Source organism: Trichomycterus rosablanca, chromosome 1 (assembly GCF_030014385.1).
Source record: "Trichomycterus rosablanca isolate fTriRos1 chromosome 1, fTriRos1.hap1, whole genome shotgun sequence".
Classification (NCBI taxonomy): domain Eukaryota; kingdom Metazoa; phylum Chordata; class Actinopteri; order Siluriformes; family Trichomycteridae; genus Trichomycterus; species Trichomycterus rosablanca.
Window position 1 is genome coordinate 24,935,393 of NC_085988.1, and position 19,266 is coordinate 24,954,658.

At 38.6% G+C, this 19,266-nt stretch overlaps 1 protein-coding gene across 1 annotated transcript in view; it reads right to left on the reverse strand.

The window, feature by feature from the left end:
* Positions 1–9,125: 9,125 nt before the first annotated feature.
* The window catches only part of trpc7b (transient receptor potential cation channel, subfamily C, member 7b), a 92,679-nt gene continuing 82,538 nt past the window's right edge, over positions 9,126–19,266 (reverse strand). Inside the window, exons 9-11 of the mRNA XM_062990836.1 lie at positions 18,822–18,902; positions 12,932–13,007; positions 9,126–10,423 (exon numbers count right to left, since the gene is read on the reverse strand). Of these exons, the coding sequence (XP_062846906.1) occupies positions 10,281–10,423; positions 12,932–13,007; positions 18,822–18,902 (300 nt within the window). The 3' untranslated portion in view covers positions 9,126–10,280. The remainder of the gene's footprint in view (positions 10,424–12,931; positions 13,008–18,821; positions 18,903–19,266) is intronic.

The window sequence follows — 19,266 nt, forward strand, 5'->3', positions numbered from 1 at the left end:
TCCACATATTAAATCTCGCGTTGGTGGTTGCTTTCTTTTTTTCTTTCCTTTTTATCAGAATGGCTGCCACTGCATTTTTGTCCTAAATCAGCTAGGGGGTGAGTCATTTAACTGTTCCTCCTTACCACACACTGCACTTTTTTATGCATTTTCTCCCGATTTTTAGCAAGTCCAATTTATACCCAATTGCATTATGCTTCCTCTCCACTGAAGCTGACCCTGCCCCGATTCAGAAGAGCGAGACTGTCACACGCCCCCTCTGACACGTGCGCAGTAGCCGACTGCATCTTTTCACCTGCACGAGGCGAGTTCATATGCCAATCAGCTTTGTGTATGGCGAGCCACACCCTGATCGACATTATTCCTCGATTCTGTGCAGACGCCATCAACCAGCCAGCAGAGATCATAATTGCATCAGTTATGAGGTCCCTATATGGCTTGTCCTACCCTATGAACAACAGCCAATAGTTGTTCATGCAGCCGCCCAGCCCAGTCGGATGGCAGAGCTGAGATTTGATACAATGTATTCAAAATTCCAGCTCTGGTGCGCTACCATGTTTTACCACTGTGCCACCTGAGCAGCCCACACACTGCACTTTTTAATAAAAATGCATTCATATTGAATTTTATTAGTGTTGAGCACCAGAAATCACAGTAATATGATGTAACTGTGTGTGCTTGACTTATCTTGCACTATCAGAATAAGCCCCAGTAGCTTTAGTTTCGATATCTTCCAGCATGACCATCATGACAGGCCAGGACTGCTATCAGGAAGGTAAAATAACCTGTCAAAGGTTTGTAAAAGTAACTGTTTGAAAAAAAAAAATCATTAGGCGGGTGACAAATGGTTCCAGCATGGTCAGCAAGGAGATTGCTATGAAGGCTGTGCTGCTATTTAAAAATACATTATGCCATAAAAAATATGACATATGATATGAGTAGTCATAATAGCCATGTCATATGACATAACATTTCGACTGTGCAACCTGGCAGCAGAAAAACACAAGTGCTGACTGCAGGGAACAGTCAGCTTGATTCTTCAGGCAAAGTTTCTACTTCAGATATTTTTATATGCTTGACGGGACCTCATATCTGATTACTCTAAATGTCTTTACTGTATATTTAACAAACACTTGCTCACTTTTTTAACCGCTTATCAAATTAGGGTCGCTTGGGGGTGCTGCTGGAGCCTATCCCAGCTTTTCAATGGGCGCAAGCAAGGGCGGATCTAGAAAAATATTTATAGGGTGGCAAGAGGGGGGCAGGAATTTTTGAGGGGTGGCAACATATGGCAGACATATTTATACTGAATTTAATCACAGTTATCACAGTTTGACGAGAAATAGTATGTACACACTACAAAAGGGCACGGGCTGCCATTTACTCATACAGACAAACTTAATCTCATGCAATCAATGTCTTGCATTTGAGGTTTCATGTGAAACAGTTCATATTAGAAATAAGTGACCACACAATGTGATCTTACTTAATAGGAGATAGAAGTATGGTGACACTACTGTAGGTGAGGCATTATCAAAGGAAAGGCATTAAGGTAAGACACAGGTGATGAGTGGCAGATGTGTGAGAGGGAAAGCAAACAGTTTTTGACTGTGTCAGAGTGGCAGCGTTGCAGGCAGCATTTGTACAAGAAGCAACTATCCAAATAAAAACTTACCCATGAAGATCTATGGACTGAGCTGTACTAAGGTGAGCATAAATACACTGTGTCATGGCACTCAAACAAGGTACTGGACATCGTGTTTATTGTTTACTCAGAACACACATTCTCCCCATTTGTCCCTCAGTAGCTTGAACAGATTTATACTGTATATACAAAAGAAGAGACATTAAAAACAACAACAAAAACAACAACACTATAACAGCTGAATGCGGCGATTTCCATGTTGCTCAGCAAAACGCTTCATGAATTTATCTACAGTTATAAACAGTAAGCTGCATCTTTCGACTGCGAGTATTCTAACCAGGGATGAGATTTGTACCAGTTGCTGCGGAAGCTTCTCCTGACTCCTCCCTGGAGGGTCTTGGGGAAACTCTTTCGCATTGGCTGCACTGGCACCTTACCCTGCCCTGGACTTGGATACGTCTAGAAGATGGAGGGGAGGAAAGATTCAAACTGCATTACATCTGAACTAATTATACAATATAACAACTAGTAAAAATATAATCAATTTGGAACAGTCATTGATTAGTTATAACCATCAGACTGTGTTAACACACACTAACATTTTAGCCTGGGAGAGTATTTTTAGGTTCATTTCTGTAAGATTCAAAGTAACTTTACAATGTTTTCCTTGACAGACGTTGAATCAATATTAGCTTTTATAGCCTACTTTACACAGAACTAACGTCAGACCTAGCAAACATTACATGTATAGTTAGCGAAATAACATTCTTCAACCTGATTTTTATCATCTCAAAATCAGCATTGCTACTATACTAGCACTGTGCTTTCATTATAATTTCATTTCTTGATAGATAGTTAATCAGTTTTTACCTTTTTCCTCCCGTGTCTCCTGGCTCCCTCGCTTCGCGCAGCTCTGACGTTATCTCGTGCTGCGTTCACTGCAGTCGGACATTGGAGATTCACGCTCGTAAATGTCAAATTGGCCATTTTTTTTTTTTTTTATTCGTTGCTGCCAACTGGGGTGGCAGCAGGGGTGGCAAGGCTTTCTTTTAGGGTGGCATTTGCCACCCTATGCCACCCCGGTAGATCCGCCCATGGGCGCAAGTCACACAGAAACTCCCTGGATGGGGCACCAGTCCATCGCAGGGCAGACACACACATACACATACACACACCCATTCACCTATAGGCAATTCAGTGTCTCCAATTAACCTGACTGCATGGTTTTGAACTGTGGGAGGAAGCCGGAGCTCCCGGAGGAAACCCACATAGACACGGGGAGAACATCCAAACTCCACACAGTAAGGACACGGACCGCCCCACCTGGGGATCGAACCAAGGACCTTCTCGCTGTGAGGCGACAGTGCTACCCACCGAGCCACCGTGCCACCCTATTTAAAAAACAGAATTGAGTTGATCATTGAAAACAATACAAAAACTGTTAAATAAACGTTCAAGTAAATTAACAAATTACACATTTAAATTTTTTATTAAATTTTTAGAAAGTCCTTTAAAGGTCCTAGAAAATGTCTGTATACTTATATACTAAACACAGGGAATATTGTTGACTTGCTACAAGCTTTATGTTAAAGACTGTACACAATGACCCATGATAGGTTTGATCCCAACAACATTTAACACATGATACATGCGACATACGCAGGAAGACATAACACAAAATACAAATTCAACATTTGAAGACATTTCTTTTATTTGGATATGCTATCTTAAATATAAACAAGTGTTTCTTAAACTAGACAATTTTTTTCAGAATTGAAAATATTACAATGTGAGTTTCTTAGTCAAAAAAAAAAAAAAAAAATCAATTTCAGCAAAGGTTGGTTGAGACCTTTTATTTATTGAAAACCTTTAATTTAAAACAGATTATAAAGATTTATGTTTGGTGTATGGTATGCACACATACACTATGGCATTATTTTACTGCCAAAAGTCATAAGCTAAATATTTGTTATGTGTGTTTCTTTTACATGTCCATCTTCAATCTGTTCGGATCAGTCAGCGATTTGGTTTACTCAAGTAAAAACCTATATAACCACACAAAATTACCACACAAAACTTTGTTTAGCATTTAATTTAGCGGTGGTGCTCTACTAAGATTTCTTGCTCTTTCTGTCTCTTTGACCTTGTTTGTTATAAGGTTTCATGCAGACAGTATGAACCCAATATATTTCATGTTTTGTCTGGTAAACTTCATTTTATTTGTTAATCTACATCCATTCCTGCATTTCAAGCTGGCAACACATTCCAAAAAGTTGGGACAGTAAAGAATTTACCACTTTGTAATGTCTTTTTAACAACACTTAAAAGACATTTTGGAACTGATAATATTTTGTCCCATTCTTACTGCAAACATGCCTCAGGGTGTGCAACAATAAAGGCCTTTTATTGTCAAATTTTTTGTTTCAAATTTCTCCACTCTATTTGAGAAAGGTCAGGACTGGCCAGTACCCATACACTCTTTTACCGCAGCCATGCCTTTGTAATGTGTGCAGCATGTGGTTATGCATTTAAAATGCATGAATGCACCTGGAAAATATATTGTCTTGAAGGCAGCATATGTTGCTGTAAAATCTCAATGAATTTTTCTGCATTAATGCTGCCATCACAGAAGTGTAAATTACCTTTACCAAGGGCACTGACACAACCAGATACTATTACAGGACTAGTTGGTAACAACAGTCTGGATGGTCCTGTTCGTCATTGATCTGGAGCACATGGAGGCCATTTCTTCCAAAAAAGATCTGAAAATACTGATTCGTGTGACCATAATACATGTTGCCATTGTGTGATTGTCCATCCTAGATGCCTCAGAGCACAGAGAACTCGATGTTGCTTTTGCACATGGTTAACATAAGACTTCTTTTTTGCACAGTAAAGTTGCCTTTATGAATATAACTCCATATTGTAACCTCCACATAAGGTTTGCCAAAGTAATCCCTTGCTTATGTGGTTATATCAGCTATTGATTAATGGCGGTTCTTGATGCTGAGAGATAAGAGATCACTTGCGACCCTGACATCTGAAAGTCCTCCAAATTTCTTGAATCGTTTAATGATAGTATGCACTGTATAGGGAGAAATTACTTCCAATCTTTGGTTGAGGAACATTTTCTCACATATCTGTGGACAAACTGGAGATCCTGCTCCTCAAAGACTTTCCTTTATGCTGCTTTTGTACCAAATTTACATTTTCAGCATTTAGCAGACGCTTTTATCCAAAGCGACTTACACAATGAGCAGAACACGATGAGCAATTGAGGGTTAAGGGCCTTGCTCAGGGACCCAACAGTGGCAACTTTGTGGTGGCATTGCTTGAACCGGCAACCTTCTGTTTACTAGTCCAGTACCTTAACCACTGAGCTATCACTGGCCCCAAATCATGATTACTATCACCTGTTGACGTCACCTGTTTAAAATCACATCCTTAATTAGTTAGTACCTCACTTTTTACCTCATTACCAGCCCTAAATTACTCCATAACAAAGTTTTTCAGACACAACATAAATATATTGGCTTTATACTGTCTGCAATAAAATAAAAGTCAAAGTAAATGTAAGGAACACTGTTTTTTTATTTGCATTTTCCATACTGTACCAACCTTTTCTGATTTGAGGTCGTATAATTGGGGCTGATTTCTATTAAATCAGTGTTGACATTATTTTCAATCTGATCTGCTGTAAATGTGCCAAATATTTGTTGAAAGCACAAATTTGCACATCTGTTCTAATGACTGCTGGCAGTTGGCCAAAATAAACTGCCTGAAAATCATTTTTACTTTAAATACCACTGTATTGAATCAGTACTGGATTAGTGTTTGTATTGACTAATATGCAGATCTCTGATTTCTTTGCCATATCTAAAATGGAAGAAAAAAATAAGACTGGTGCATTGCTACAGAGATTTGCTTTGCAGCAAAATAATGCCATAACACACAAACATCCCACATTTACTTACAGAAACATCCATGGTTAAATAAAAAAGAATGAAAGCACTTAAGATTTTCCAATTTTCCTTATGTGTGTGTGTGCTTGTGTGCTTCTAACCTTTTGTTTTCGGTTCTGTGTTAATTAGACTGCCTATTAAAGATAAGAGGTGAGAAAAGTGGTGACAGTTAATGACTGTGAGGATAATTAACACTAAAACATGTAATCAAGTAAAACTTTTTTCTACAAGCTACAAAACCCAGCAATTTCACAGTGTTTTATGTTTTTTTCCACCTCTCTTTCTTTCTCTGTCGATAATGTCTTCAGAAAAAGATTCTTCAGGTAGATAATGCATGCACTTTGCCCTGTCCAAATGCTCTACACCCTTTTCTACTGGTTTCTTTGTTGTCTATGTCTCTTTATTTTCTCCTGTTTCTCATATCTAATAGCAAATGCTAAAATGGCTCTTAGATAAACATAAATGTACAATCTTTGTCCTTGTAAATAGCTCTACTGCTACATTAACCACGTGACAGAATCCATGCCAGAAAGGTAAGATGGTCCTTATCTGGATCTAGACCACAAGATTACAACTTTCATTTCCTTCACCCCTACAGTGCCACCATTTTTTGTGGTTTATTTTAAAATGTAAGTTTACAGTACTCCATGAATTCTTTAAGGAACTACAATTAAATACAGTTTTTTCTTCTTATACATTAAGGCCAAAACTATATGGACACATTTTGCTATTACTGGGTTTAAAATTAGGCATTACACAATTTCCCCAAGCAAGCATTGATATTATAATAGACCTCAATGTTACACAGTCAGGATGCCACCGTTCCAGCAAGTCAGGTTTAGTGCAAAAGTTCATGCTATGTCCCTGCACTAAACTGGAAAAGGGTTTTAAAAGGTTGGGCTTAATTGAGGTGGACTGGAGCCAGAGACATAGCCCACAATTCGACATGTAAATGTAGCGAACTACCAAAGTAAATTTAAATATACAGTGGTACCTTGTAACTCAACGTCCCCTAATCTCAAAATCTTTGAAACTCAACGCCCTTCATCGAGAAATTTGTACCCTTAAACTCAACGTGTTTATTTTTATTTTTATGTATTTATTTAATTGTTAATCAAATTGACAAACAATGAACAGTCGATTTGTTCAGCGTCCGGCTTGAGCGGTGCGGTAAAACATCGTCAAAGTGCGAATATGAAATGAAACTGCATTCGTGTGGAATTCACAGATTCACATGTATCTGTGTTTAGCTGGATTTTCCTCACTGTTTCACTTTTAACCTTGTGTTACAGCTCAGGGTTCTAAGACATTGTAAGAATCAGCTTTTTATTTCAGTGTTTTTATATTATATTTGTGTTATTTTCGGTGTATAAGTGTCAAAAACAACCCCACAGGACCATGTAACACATTAACAGGTTTCCCATACATCCTTAAGGGAAAAATACCTTGAAACTCAACGCCTTTTAAACTCAATGCCAGTTCCAAAACCAGTTGATGTTTACATTTACACTTTCTGCATTTAGCAGACGCTCTTATCCAGAGCGACTTACAGAAGTGCTTCCATAGTAAACATTTCATTTCTCAAGTTTTAGTAAACAACAGTCGAAGAACACAAATCTGCTGAAACCTGTTAGAACCAAAGTTTTTTTTTTTTTTTTTTTTGGAAATGGAAAAAAAATGTTAGTAAATAGGTATAAGTCAGCTTAAGTGTTTAGTAAAAAGGTGGGTTTTTAATCGTTTTTTAAAGACAGCAAGAGACTCAGATGTTCAGACAGACAGAGGAAGTTCATTCCACCACTTGGGTGCTAGAACAGAGAAGAGCCTTGATGCTTGTCTTCCTTTAGTCCTGGGTGGCGGCTCAAGTCGAGCGAGGCTAGTGGCTCTGAGGTTGCGTGGTACAGAGCGGGGTTTGATTAGACCGCAAAGGTAGCTTGGGGCTGGTCCATTTTTGGCTTTGTAGGCGAGCATCAGTGTTTTAAACTGAATGCGTGCAGCTACAGGAAGCCAGTGAAGAGAACGTAGCAGTGGGGTGATGTGGCAGTGTTTGGGCTGGTTAAAAACCAGACAGGCAGCTGCATTTTGAATGAGCTGCAAGGGTTTAATAGTGGACATGGAAGCTCCTGCCAGGAGGGAGTTGCAGATGTTGAGTTTCAAGGTACCACTGTAATGCTACTTATTATAGTTTGTCAGCAGCTATGTTAAAATTCACCATATTCATCCAATAATAATCCTTAACCATTAAATTCATGCTGGAACAGGCTCTTTGTTAGTTAATAGCTAGTTAATGTTGATTTGCAGCTGCATTAGCTGATCAATTAGTAGGACTGCTTAATAAAAGCTTTCTGCTCTTAGAACTTACAAGTTTTTCAGACTAAGCTATTCCAAGTAAGCAGAAGACAGATCATGTAGTTTGCCCTAATGCTAAGGTAAATAAAAGAAAACAATAAAACTAAATGACCAGCAAAAAATAAAATAAGACAAGCAATGAAAGAAAATTAAAGCAAAATCCTAATAGTATCCTAGCATCATAATTAAAGAACATAAAAGGGAAATGAATATATAGATTGATAGAAATAAAATGGAATTAAGTCAAAGAGAATAAAAGGTTAGGTAAACAAATTAAATGGAAGTAAAGAGAGCAACAGAACAGAAGAATTTTTCCCTCTACCCTCTCACATTCAGTGATCTTTTTTTTACCTTTCTTTTTCATCTTATACAACTTTTCTCAATTGATTTAGCAAGATCCTAAAAACAGAGTTAACATTTTTAGGAATATTAACCCAGGCATCATATGCTACCCCTAAAAATGCCTTATTAAAATGTATTAATGTTTGTTTATCAGGATTTTAATGAATTTTTACAGGTTCACATGATTCATCAGTTAAAGTTCAATGTCAAACACCATAAACGGTGATTTTTGAATCTTCAGTTCACCTCACTTGCATGTTTTTGGACTGTGGGAGGAAACCGGAGCTCCTGGAGGAAACCCACACAGACACTGGGAGAACATGCAAACTCCACACAGAAAGGGCCCAGATCTCTCCACCTGGGAATCGAACCCAGAAACTTCTTGCTGTGAGGCAACAGTGCTACTCACAGAGCCAGAATGTGTTAATGTAATAGTTAAATGGCTCAGTAAATGTATTAAAATAATACTTATTAGAATCATAATTATTACCCTTTGAGATCCGGAGTCTGAGAAAACATAATTTGCTCGGTTGGTGGAAAAGATTACATTCCTGTCTTTTAGATTAATCAGCACAAGACTTGTCTATCATGATTATCCCATACATCATATGGATAAAGGTATCTTTACACCCCTCCTAACTACTAAGGTTATATTAATGTCCATGGAAATTAAAAGAATGCCAACAAGCTTATAGTCAAATGTCCACATACAGAATAGAGCAGGTAATGCTCCCCTTCAAGTGTGATTAGCTTGCCTCTGAATTTGCTTGAGCAGCAGCTTTAAATGCCTTAGAAGAATCATTATGAAAATTGATTAAAGTACTACCTACATTTATTGATTTACAGTTTTAGCTTTAAAATGCTATGCTCTATATTTTATGTGACAATAAAGATTCATTAAAATGAAATTGAAAATGGTCCGGGGCATGCTTCACCACTGAGGTGGCAGGTGCAGAGCCATACCTGGAAAGGATGAATCCAATACTGTGGCTAAAGAACCACAAACAGAAAAACCCTTCAAAAAAGATGAACAAAAATAAATAAATCAGACAAAAACAACTGCATTCCACATGCCCGCCCAGAAAAGAAAACGAATGTTTGCTCCACAGAGACATAAGCCTAAGCTGTCTCCAGTGAATGTCAGAAAACTCAGGTGGTCATACAGTCCCTCCACAGCCATATTGGTGAAACGGCCCCAGCAAACCCACAGAGGAAAGTAGAAAACAATAAGATAAAAGAAAAGGGGGTGAAAACTGGGATGCCACAGCAGTAGGCACTCTGTTCAAAATATAATCGCATTATAAAATTAAAAAGCCAATGAGCCAACAAGCCCTACAAGACCGATATTTTATGGGTTTCCCCCACTTGCAGAACATTCTACTAATGTGATGCAGAGATTGGCTACTTAATATGGACATGATTCTGTGTTCTCAGACTACTGCCAAACTCCACAGCAGGTGGGCCAGTTACAGGACTAAATTTACAAAATATGGAAATTCCAGTCTGATTTGCAGTTTTTCCCACCAGCTATGTTTGATCTAATATCCAGCTCCAGTCTAAAATGCTAACCATTTTCTACATTACGGGCAGCATTTCAAAAGGTTTGATGTTCAATCATGAATAATGTGTGTTTCATTTTTGTTTTAAGCTCCAATTATTGCCATTTGTCTGTTTAAGTGCAAAAAGCAACAATTGGCATATTCCTTGGTCCTAAGTGACACATTTTCTTTTTTGTAGAATCATGTTTTGAAGTGCAGTTGTTAGTTGTGCACATATTGCTCTTGACAGATGAGCCAAAAAGCATCTTATAGCAAATTAGAAAGCTCTAAAAGGATTGTGTCAAATCAATTGAGAAAGGCTTTATTTTCCTCTCCTTTCCTCCCATCATTTTGCTTCAATTTTTCTTCCTCTTCGTATCCCGTTTCCTTTTTCTCCATTATGTCTCGCTACCAATGATTCTCCTCCCTCCCATCTCTTCCTGTCTCTCAGGGCTGTTTTTTGGCATTCTTGCCAAACTTGTCACTGAGTTGTTGAATGAGGTCGGCCAGTTCTCCCGTGGCCTGAGATTTCTCTTCCAGTAGTTCGTACCGCAGGCTGGAAATATCCTGCTTTATCTCTTTCAGCTCACCTACAACACACAGAGGAAACAGTCCAGATTATGTGCACCTACACATTTACACATGAGCATAATAAGCTAAATGTAAACTAGCAAAAATACAGAGACTGCATACTGTAAATACACATACACATGCATACACATAAAATGCTTCACTCTTGCACACTGAAAGTACATTTTACAAGACATATTTATACTATATCAATGATCAAGCATTTTAAAACCATAGGTTGGAAGGCTTTTCACATAATGTTGGAGTGTATCTAAGTCAACACTACCACAGTTAGGCTCTTGAGCAAGGTTCTTAACCTTCAATTCCTTAAAATTTATCAGCCCAATTGTATGTCACTAAAAGTGACCATTAAATGCTATTACTGTGATTATTTTTTTCCTCCCAATCTAGTCATATCCAATTACCTGATTGCATTATGCTTCCTCTCTACTGATGCTGATCCCTGCTTCTGATTCAGGTGAGTGAGACTGTTACATGCCCCCCATCCCCCCCGACATGTGTGCAGTAGTCGACTGCATCTTTTTACCTGCATGAGGCAAGTTCATATGTGGATCAGTTTTGTATACGGAGAGCCACATGTAATTGCATGAGTTATGAGGTCCCTATCTGACTCCCTGCCTTGTATGAACAACAAGCCAATCGTTGTTCATAAAGCTGAGTTTCAAACCAACTGCGCCATCTGAGCGGTCTCTGTGATTAGTTTTTAATACAAACCCAAAACATTGTGTTTTATGCTGTGTTGTATTAAACTGAAATCATTATTAGAGCTCAAAACATGATTCATTCATCATTCTTTTTCATTTACATCAAATTATTTACATTTATTTGCATTACATTGCAGATGTTTGTAGTTTTTGCTTACTGCAAAGTTCCTGAATTATTTTAAAGATCTACATTTGATTTACATAAGTGACAGCACAAGTGGTAGGTGGCACCAAGCATGATTAGCTCCAAATTGGTTGGCAAATTTAGTTTTTACATTTTTACATTTACATTTAAATTTTTTTTCAGCATTTAGCGGATGCTTTTATCCAAAGCGACTTATAGTACTGTGACAGTACACATTCAAAGCAATTGAGGGTTAAGGGCCTTGTTTAGGAGCCCAACAGTGGCAACCTGGCAGTAGTAGGCTTGAACCAAAGACCTTTCGATTACTAGTCCAGTAACTTAACCACTAGGCTACAACTGCCAGTTGTTTTTAAGCACATATTGAGTCATATCAAAGTGCACTTTAAACTGTGTCCTCTTATCTTTGTACATTTAGTGGGTCCTGGCTGGGTAAATAACTGTGAATAGTTTGTATAGAATAGAATAGTTTTTTCTCTAAAAATTCTTACATTTTAATTTAAGGACTCACTGTCATGCTTGTGAAGAAGATAAATCTTTGTGATAAGGTAAAAACAAAGTACATTTTCTCCCCTAAACCTTCACCTGTCCTTTTTTGTAAATCTGTGCCCATTGTATTCTTGATTCCTGCTTGGGCGTCTGTATTCTTCACGTTAGCTTAAACTAACAAAAAGACTAAGCAGACTAATAGACAGTAAACAAGGATGCCCTGAACTAACACTATGCTAGTGCTAATAGCTATTGCTAACTACCAATAACTTAGAAAGAGGTCCCTAACTAATCTACCACAGAGTTCTAAACAAATAGAAAGTGCCTATTCTTATGCTAAAAGGCTAAAGCTAACTGCCAAAGTACAAACACTGTGGAATACAAAGACAAGGACAAGAGCAAGAGCAAAGTAACAAACAACAAGAACCAGATGAACAGCGAGAAGAACATAACCAGAATGCACAAGGCCACAGTCAGAATGACCCATGAGGATGACAGAAGGCAAGGTATACTAAATACACAGAGCAATAATTGAAACACAAGGAACAGCTGTGGATCATGAACATGAGAATGAATCATCAGGCAAGGGGGAGACAGAGTGGGGTGTAAAAGCATAACAAAAACAATGAGACCAAGAGCATAGAGACAGGGAAACTGACACTGTTATAATATTTAGCTGTAATGCAAATAAATATTAAGAATTTTAAAATGACAATGACTACATCAAAACTTTACCTCTACTATAAGCAATACAAATATTAAAATTACTCCCTTTTGTGATTGGGGCAGAATGTTTTATATGTTTAGTATGGTGATATTGAGGTACATAATAGACTGTACTATAATATACCTTATGTATCCAACCCAGCCCGAAAAAAAAGAGTGTGCATATCTAAGAGTGTGCAACACAAAATAAAAACATCCATTTTTGTATTAACAGTGCATTTTAGATGCTTTATATTTTAAACTTTGCTTCACTTACCTACCTTATCACGTCTTTTACTATAATAGTACAACTAACAACGTAGCTAAATAAAAACTAAACTAAAAGAAGTGCTTTTGTTAAGACAGTAATAAAACACACACACACACACACACACACACACACACACACACTGGCAGTCATGTAAAGGTTAATTAAAACAGACAATTAAAGCAGATTCGATTTTTACCTTCATTGACTTCATCATTTTCCCTGTCGACCTGTGCCTTCAGAACGTATCTCTTTATAAGACGTTTCATTATCTTCTGTGAAAGAAATAAAAGGAATACAATGCTTAATGTAGTGTAAAATCCCTTTTACTGATCTGTTTCATTTATTGATACTTGTCCTAATAAAGAATAACAGTAACATGTAATAGCCAAACAGACAATATTGAGTATACTGGCACAGACCAAAACATACTGACACACAGTCCACAATCCAAAAATACTAAAACAAAAACAAAGCGTAGCAACCATATGAAAACCTTTAGAAGACAAACACTCCCAGTTAGAATCCTTCAGGATCTGATGCCTGAACACTGATTATGAAATTAGATTTATTTTTAAAATACAGTCAAGCCGGAAAGTCTGCACACCCCTTTCACCTTCTCCACGTTTTTTTTACATTACAGACTCATTCTATAATAGATTGAGTTCATTATTTGTCACAAAATTCTACAAAAAATAGCCCACAATGACTAAGTGTAAGCAGGTTTTTAGACATTTGTGCTAATTTATTACAAATAAAATGTAAAATATTATATGTACACTCTGACAGAGCTCCAGCATATCCTTGTGGAGATGGGAGAACCTATCAGAAGATCAACCATCCAGGCAGCACTCCACAAATCACGCCTTTTACGGTAGAGTGGCCAGATGGAAGCCACTCCTTAGTAAAAGGCACATGACAGCCCGCTTGGAGTTTGCCAAAAGGCACCTAGAGGACTCTCAAACCATGAGAAACAAAATTCTCTGGTCTGATGAAACTAAAATGTAACTTTTTGGCCTGAATATCAAGCGTCATGTCTGGAGGAAACCAGGCACCGCTCATCAACTGGCTAATGCCATCCCTACAGTGAAGCACGGCGGTGGCAGCATCATGATGTGGGGATGTTTTTCAGCAGCGGGACCGGGGCGACTAGTCCTGATAGAGGAAAAGATGAAGGCAGCTATGTACACCAAGATCCTTGAAGAAAACCTACTCAAGAGCGCTCTGGACCTCAGACTGGGGCGAAGGTTTATCTTCCAACATGACAACGACTCGAAGCACACAGCCAAGAGAACAAAGGAGTGGATTCGGACAAAGTCTGTGAATGTCCTTTAGTGGCCCAGCCAGAGCCCAGACCTGAATCCAATTGAAAATCTGTGGAAAATGGCTGTGTATCGACACTCCCCATCCAACCTGAAGAAGCTTGCAAGGATATGCCAAGAGGAATGGGCAAAAATATCCAGAAACCAGTGTGCCAAGCTCATAGCTTCTTTCCCAAGATGCATTGAAGCTGTAATTGCTGACAAAGGTGCATCAACCAAGTATTAGGCTAAGGGTGTGTACAGATATGTAAGACCTAAATAAACCATTTTTCACTTCATAATTATTGGCGATTGTGTGTAGATGTATGAGGATGTGTTGATGTTTAAAGGTAAATTAACATCTGCAAAAGATCAATGGCACTAAAATCATTTTCCAGTTTAAAGCTTAAAGAACCTTATTTTTCTAATAAACATGAATGATTTATTCTATTTTTTTCATCTTCTTCTTTCAGCTGTTCCTGTTAGGGGTCACCACAGCATATCATTCGTCTTCATCATGCCCTGTCATGAGCATCCTCCTCACCCCAAACACCTGCATGTCCTCCCTCAACACATTCTCCTCTTCAGCCTTCCTCTCCCGCTTCTGCTTTGGGGGTCCATCCTCAACTCTCTTTTGCTAATATAACTGTCATCCCTTTACCGCACATACCCAAAACATCTCAATCTCTCCTCCCTAACTTTTGCTCCAAAACATCCAACCTGCACCTCCCTCTAATAAACCCGTTCTTAATCTTGTCCATCTTCGTCTTTCCCAATGAGATCTTAGCATCTTCATATATTCCAGCTTCAGCTCCCTTTCTTATCCTTTAGTCAGTGCCCTGCCTCCAAGCCATATAACACAGCAGGCCTCATTACTGTCTCTGGCAGATACCCTTCTATCACAAATAACTCCTACCACTCTATGCCATCCACTCCACCCTGCCTGCACTCTCTTCTTAACCTCTCTACCACACTGTCCATTATTTTGTACACTCGACCCCAAGTATTTAAACTCGTCCTCCATCACCTCAGCTCCCTGCAATTTAACCTTTCTGTCACCCTTCCTCTCATTCACTCTGTTTTACTCCTGCTATCCTTCATTCTCCTTCTATTCAATGCAACCCCCATCTCCCCAACTCTCTCTACAAATTACAATGTCATCCGCGCACATCATATTTCATGTAGTCTCCTGCCTAACCTCGTCCTTCAGCCTGTTCATGACTATTGCAAACAAGAAAGGACTCAGAGCTGACCCTTTATGCAGTCCTACTTCATTCCTACTGCTCATCTCATTTCTGTCACACTGTACTCAGACATATCTTTCACCACTTTCAATACTTCTCTTTCCTCATACAATACCACAGTTCCTCTCTTGGCACCCTATCATAAGCTTTCTCTAGATCTATAAACAAACAAAGCAACTCCTTCTGGTCTATCCTATCCTTCTGTATCAAAATTCTCAAAGCAAGCATCACATCTGTGGTCGTTTACAGTCACTGAAAGGTTTTTGACTACCTGCCTCCTCAGGAATCTGATGGTAGCTTCCTCATTCTGATACAGTCCTGTAGTATAACCAATAATGAAACCAATAGGCTTTGTCTCCACTCCTCAGGCATCCTCTCATATTCCAAGATTTCATTAAACAATGTAATTAAAAACTCTACTGCTATTTCTCCTAAACATGTCCATGCCTCCAGTAGTATGTCATCTGGGCCAACTGCCTTTCTACTCTTTATATTCTTTATAGCTGCCCTCAATTTCTCCTTGCTAATTTGAGGCACTCCCTGGCTAACTATCTCTACATCATCCAACCCTCTTTTCCCCTCTCTCATTTTCTTTATTTAATGGCTCCTTAAAATCATCTTTCCACCTTCTCAGTACACTCTCCTCATTTGTCAGCACATTCCCATCTACATCTTTTATCATTCTAACCTGTATATCCTTCCCAGCAATTTTTCTCTCTCTGGCCAGTTGGTACAAGTTATTTTTACCTTTTTTAGTGTCCAGCTTTTTTATACAGCTTGCCATATGCATTTGCAACTTCTCTCTTTGCCTTACACAGCATCTCCTTGTACTCCTGTCAACTCTCTTCCTGTCCACTAATTTCTTAAACATTCCTGCACTTCTTCATTCCACCACCAGGTCTCCTTTCTTCCTTCCTTTCACCAAGGTTTCACCAAGTACTTTCCTAACTGATTCCCTCACCCTAGCTGATTCCCAGTTGTCTAGCTCCCATTCACCACCACCAAGCACCTGTCGCAACTCTTCTCTGAATTTCTCACCACAGTCTTCTTCCTTTAACCTTAATCATCTGATCCTTGGTTCTACACTCTCTTTATCCTTTTCAGGGACATCCAACAGACTGCCATCCAATGCTGTCTAACTGCACTCTCTCCTGCCACTACCTTACAGTCTCTAATCTCTCACCAGTATGTCACCATGTTTTCCTCCTTCTTAAAATATGTGTTCTTTTATCCAAAACGACTTACAATATTGTGACCGTATACAGTCTAAGCAATTAAGGGGTAGGGGCCCTGCAGTGGCAACCTAGCAGTGGTGGGGCTTGAACCAGTGACTTTTCAATTACTAGTCCTCTAAGCTACAACTACATTCTTAAAGTAGACTTCTTTCAAGTTTACCCCTAACCTATTTCTCCTCCTATCTAGATCATGGTAGAAACATTTAAACACACCTTGAATGCTCCTAGCCTTTTCCATTTCACTCCTGAACACATAGTATATTGACTTCTCCTCTTCATTTTATCAGATAGCTCTCTCTCTTTACCAGTCATAATGCCAACATTCAATGCTTTTACTTTCACCTCCACCTTCGTACCCTTTCAACTCTTTCTCTGCTGTAGGACATTCTTTCCTCCTCTCCTTCTCTTTCTCTTTCTTGGCCCAACAGCAGCATAGTTTCCACCAGTACGCTGTACTGGAGCCAGTCGTTGTTAACCCAGGCCTCAACCGATTCAGTATGTAAATATGTCTTTTGATCCGCATATTTGATTTGGCACAGTTTTTATGCCAGATGCCCGTTCTGATGTAACTTTCCCTATTTACACGGGCTTGGGACCAGCATTAAAAATGCACTAATATGTGCACACTGGGGAAAAACATTGGACAAGTCACCAATCCATTGCAGGTTAGTACTCACTAGCTGACACTTTTGGGTTAGTAGAGGTCCTGGGTCCTAGTTTGGGCACAGAGACAGTAAGCATTGAGTATGCACCCTACTGTATGATCTCAAACCTCAGTGCCCATTGCCACCAAATATTGATCAGGTCTTTTGCAGTAACTCAATGGTTTTGACTACTTTGCTCCTAAGGAATCTGTCGGCAGCTGGTGATAGGTTTCTTATTCTGCCACGACCCTGTAGTGTAGCCAAAGTTCCGTTAACTTTAAACTTGTAAACTGTGCTTCCAACTGTGTCTCTAAAAACATTCAGTGCCTTTGCTATGTTTTTCTATCTTTTTCCAAGATTGTGGAAGGCAATTATCTCTTCTCTTAACTTTTTGGACAGCCTCTTGACATATGGCTATATGTATATCAATGTACGTATATCAAACATCACAGTTTGACAAAATTACAGTTGCTGTAAATATTGAGTTCATTGGTTAAATCTGCATTAAATTTCATTTCATTTTATTTTTTTACCACTGTTTTATTGCAGTGGGTCAGGTTTTCCCGAAATCACTTGGCAGTAACACACCCCACACCTCAGGCAGAATGCTAATCCATCATGTGGCCTCAGCCATTCCCCCCACCAGACACAGCTAATTATGTCTGTATGTAGACACCTCAATGGGTGATGGCACCGCTGGGGATTTAAACCCTGGATCCCAGCGGTAGTAAGCTAGCGTAATTTACTGCTGTACAATTCCTGCGCCTCCAAAAGAACTTCAAAAGTCTGTATTGCCAATATAAAAATTTCATATGAATATAGAATGTAATACTGTATATTATATTAATAATAATAATAGGTGGTACTTCACACAGTTCTTTTAAATTTTTTTTGTTATCCACAGCCCCGGTTCTGGACTGCGTTGCTTGGGGGGGGCAGTAAAACATAAAGGGTGGGCATGTCGTTAGTCATATTTTTAAATGACAAGTTCGGTTTATTTTTTTTTTAAATTAGAAAACAATGCATTATAGGTTTTCCTAAATTGTATGTTTATTAAATGCAAAATTCACACAAAAAAACATACAGGTATCAAGTAAAGTTAAGTTCGCCTCTCCTATTCACACTGACAAAACCTGTCTGCTCTACTGAGCTGCTCGAAGCAGTCTGTCTGTTTTATAAGACTCAAAGAGCCAATCAGAAATAAGCAAAGAAATAACTTTACATTGAACAGCAAAACGTGTTTTTGTGATTGGTTCAGAGGTAATTAAAAAAAATAAAGCCTTTGCTTGCGATGCTTGGGAGGGGGGGCAGTGAGAGCCATACACATATTTTACCCAATAGCAAATTCCTAGAGAGATTAATGCATTTCCTTTTATACAATACTGTGTGTTGAATGCAATAAATGCAATCTGCATCTTGCTTAAGTAAATGCTAATAAATCATCTTTGCTTTCTAAAACAATGGATTTCAGTAAAAGCATGTTTACTGTTTGATTCCCACTATTGAGTCATGTTGTGTGAGTGGAAGTCAGATGACATGTTTTTCTCATCACAGAATGTAAGCCTGGCTTTATTGTTGGCCTGTCTCTCTGTGTGGCCATCTTTCTTTCCCTATGTTTTGATCTCTCTTTCTCCCTCTGTCCTCCCTGTCACTGCCTCTTGGTACCTGATAACGAGTTGGGTTTTTGATGGGCTTCTTCACAATGTTTTCCTCTCTGATTCTTGAGGGAGCTCTGTATCGATCCAGCTGGTGAGAAGACAAGACAAAGAAGAGTATACTCATGAAACATGAGTGTTATTTTTAACACAATTTCATTGCAAGTCATCCAATTCGTGTTGTATTTGATATTGAATAGATATAACTGCTATTTTTACCACCAATGTACTCTTTATTTCCTGAGCAGTGCCTGATTTTTCACCAACATAGTGCTTGCTGTTCTGTCAAAGAAGTTCTATTTTTACCTCATCAGACCAGATGATATTTTTTCTTTATATTGCTAGAGTACTTAACATGATGTTCAACAAACTCCAAGCAGGCTGTCATCTGCCTGCTTCTTCCATCTCTCCACAGGACTTTTTTTTAAGTGTACCCGTTGGGTTCTTTCCTACCT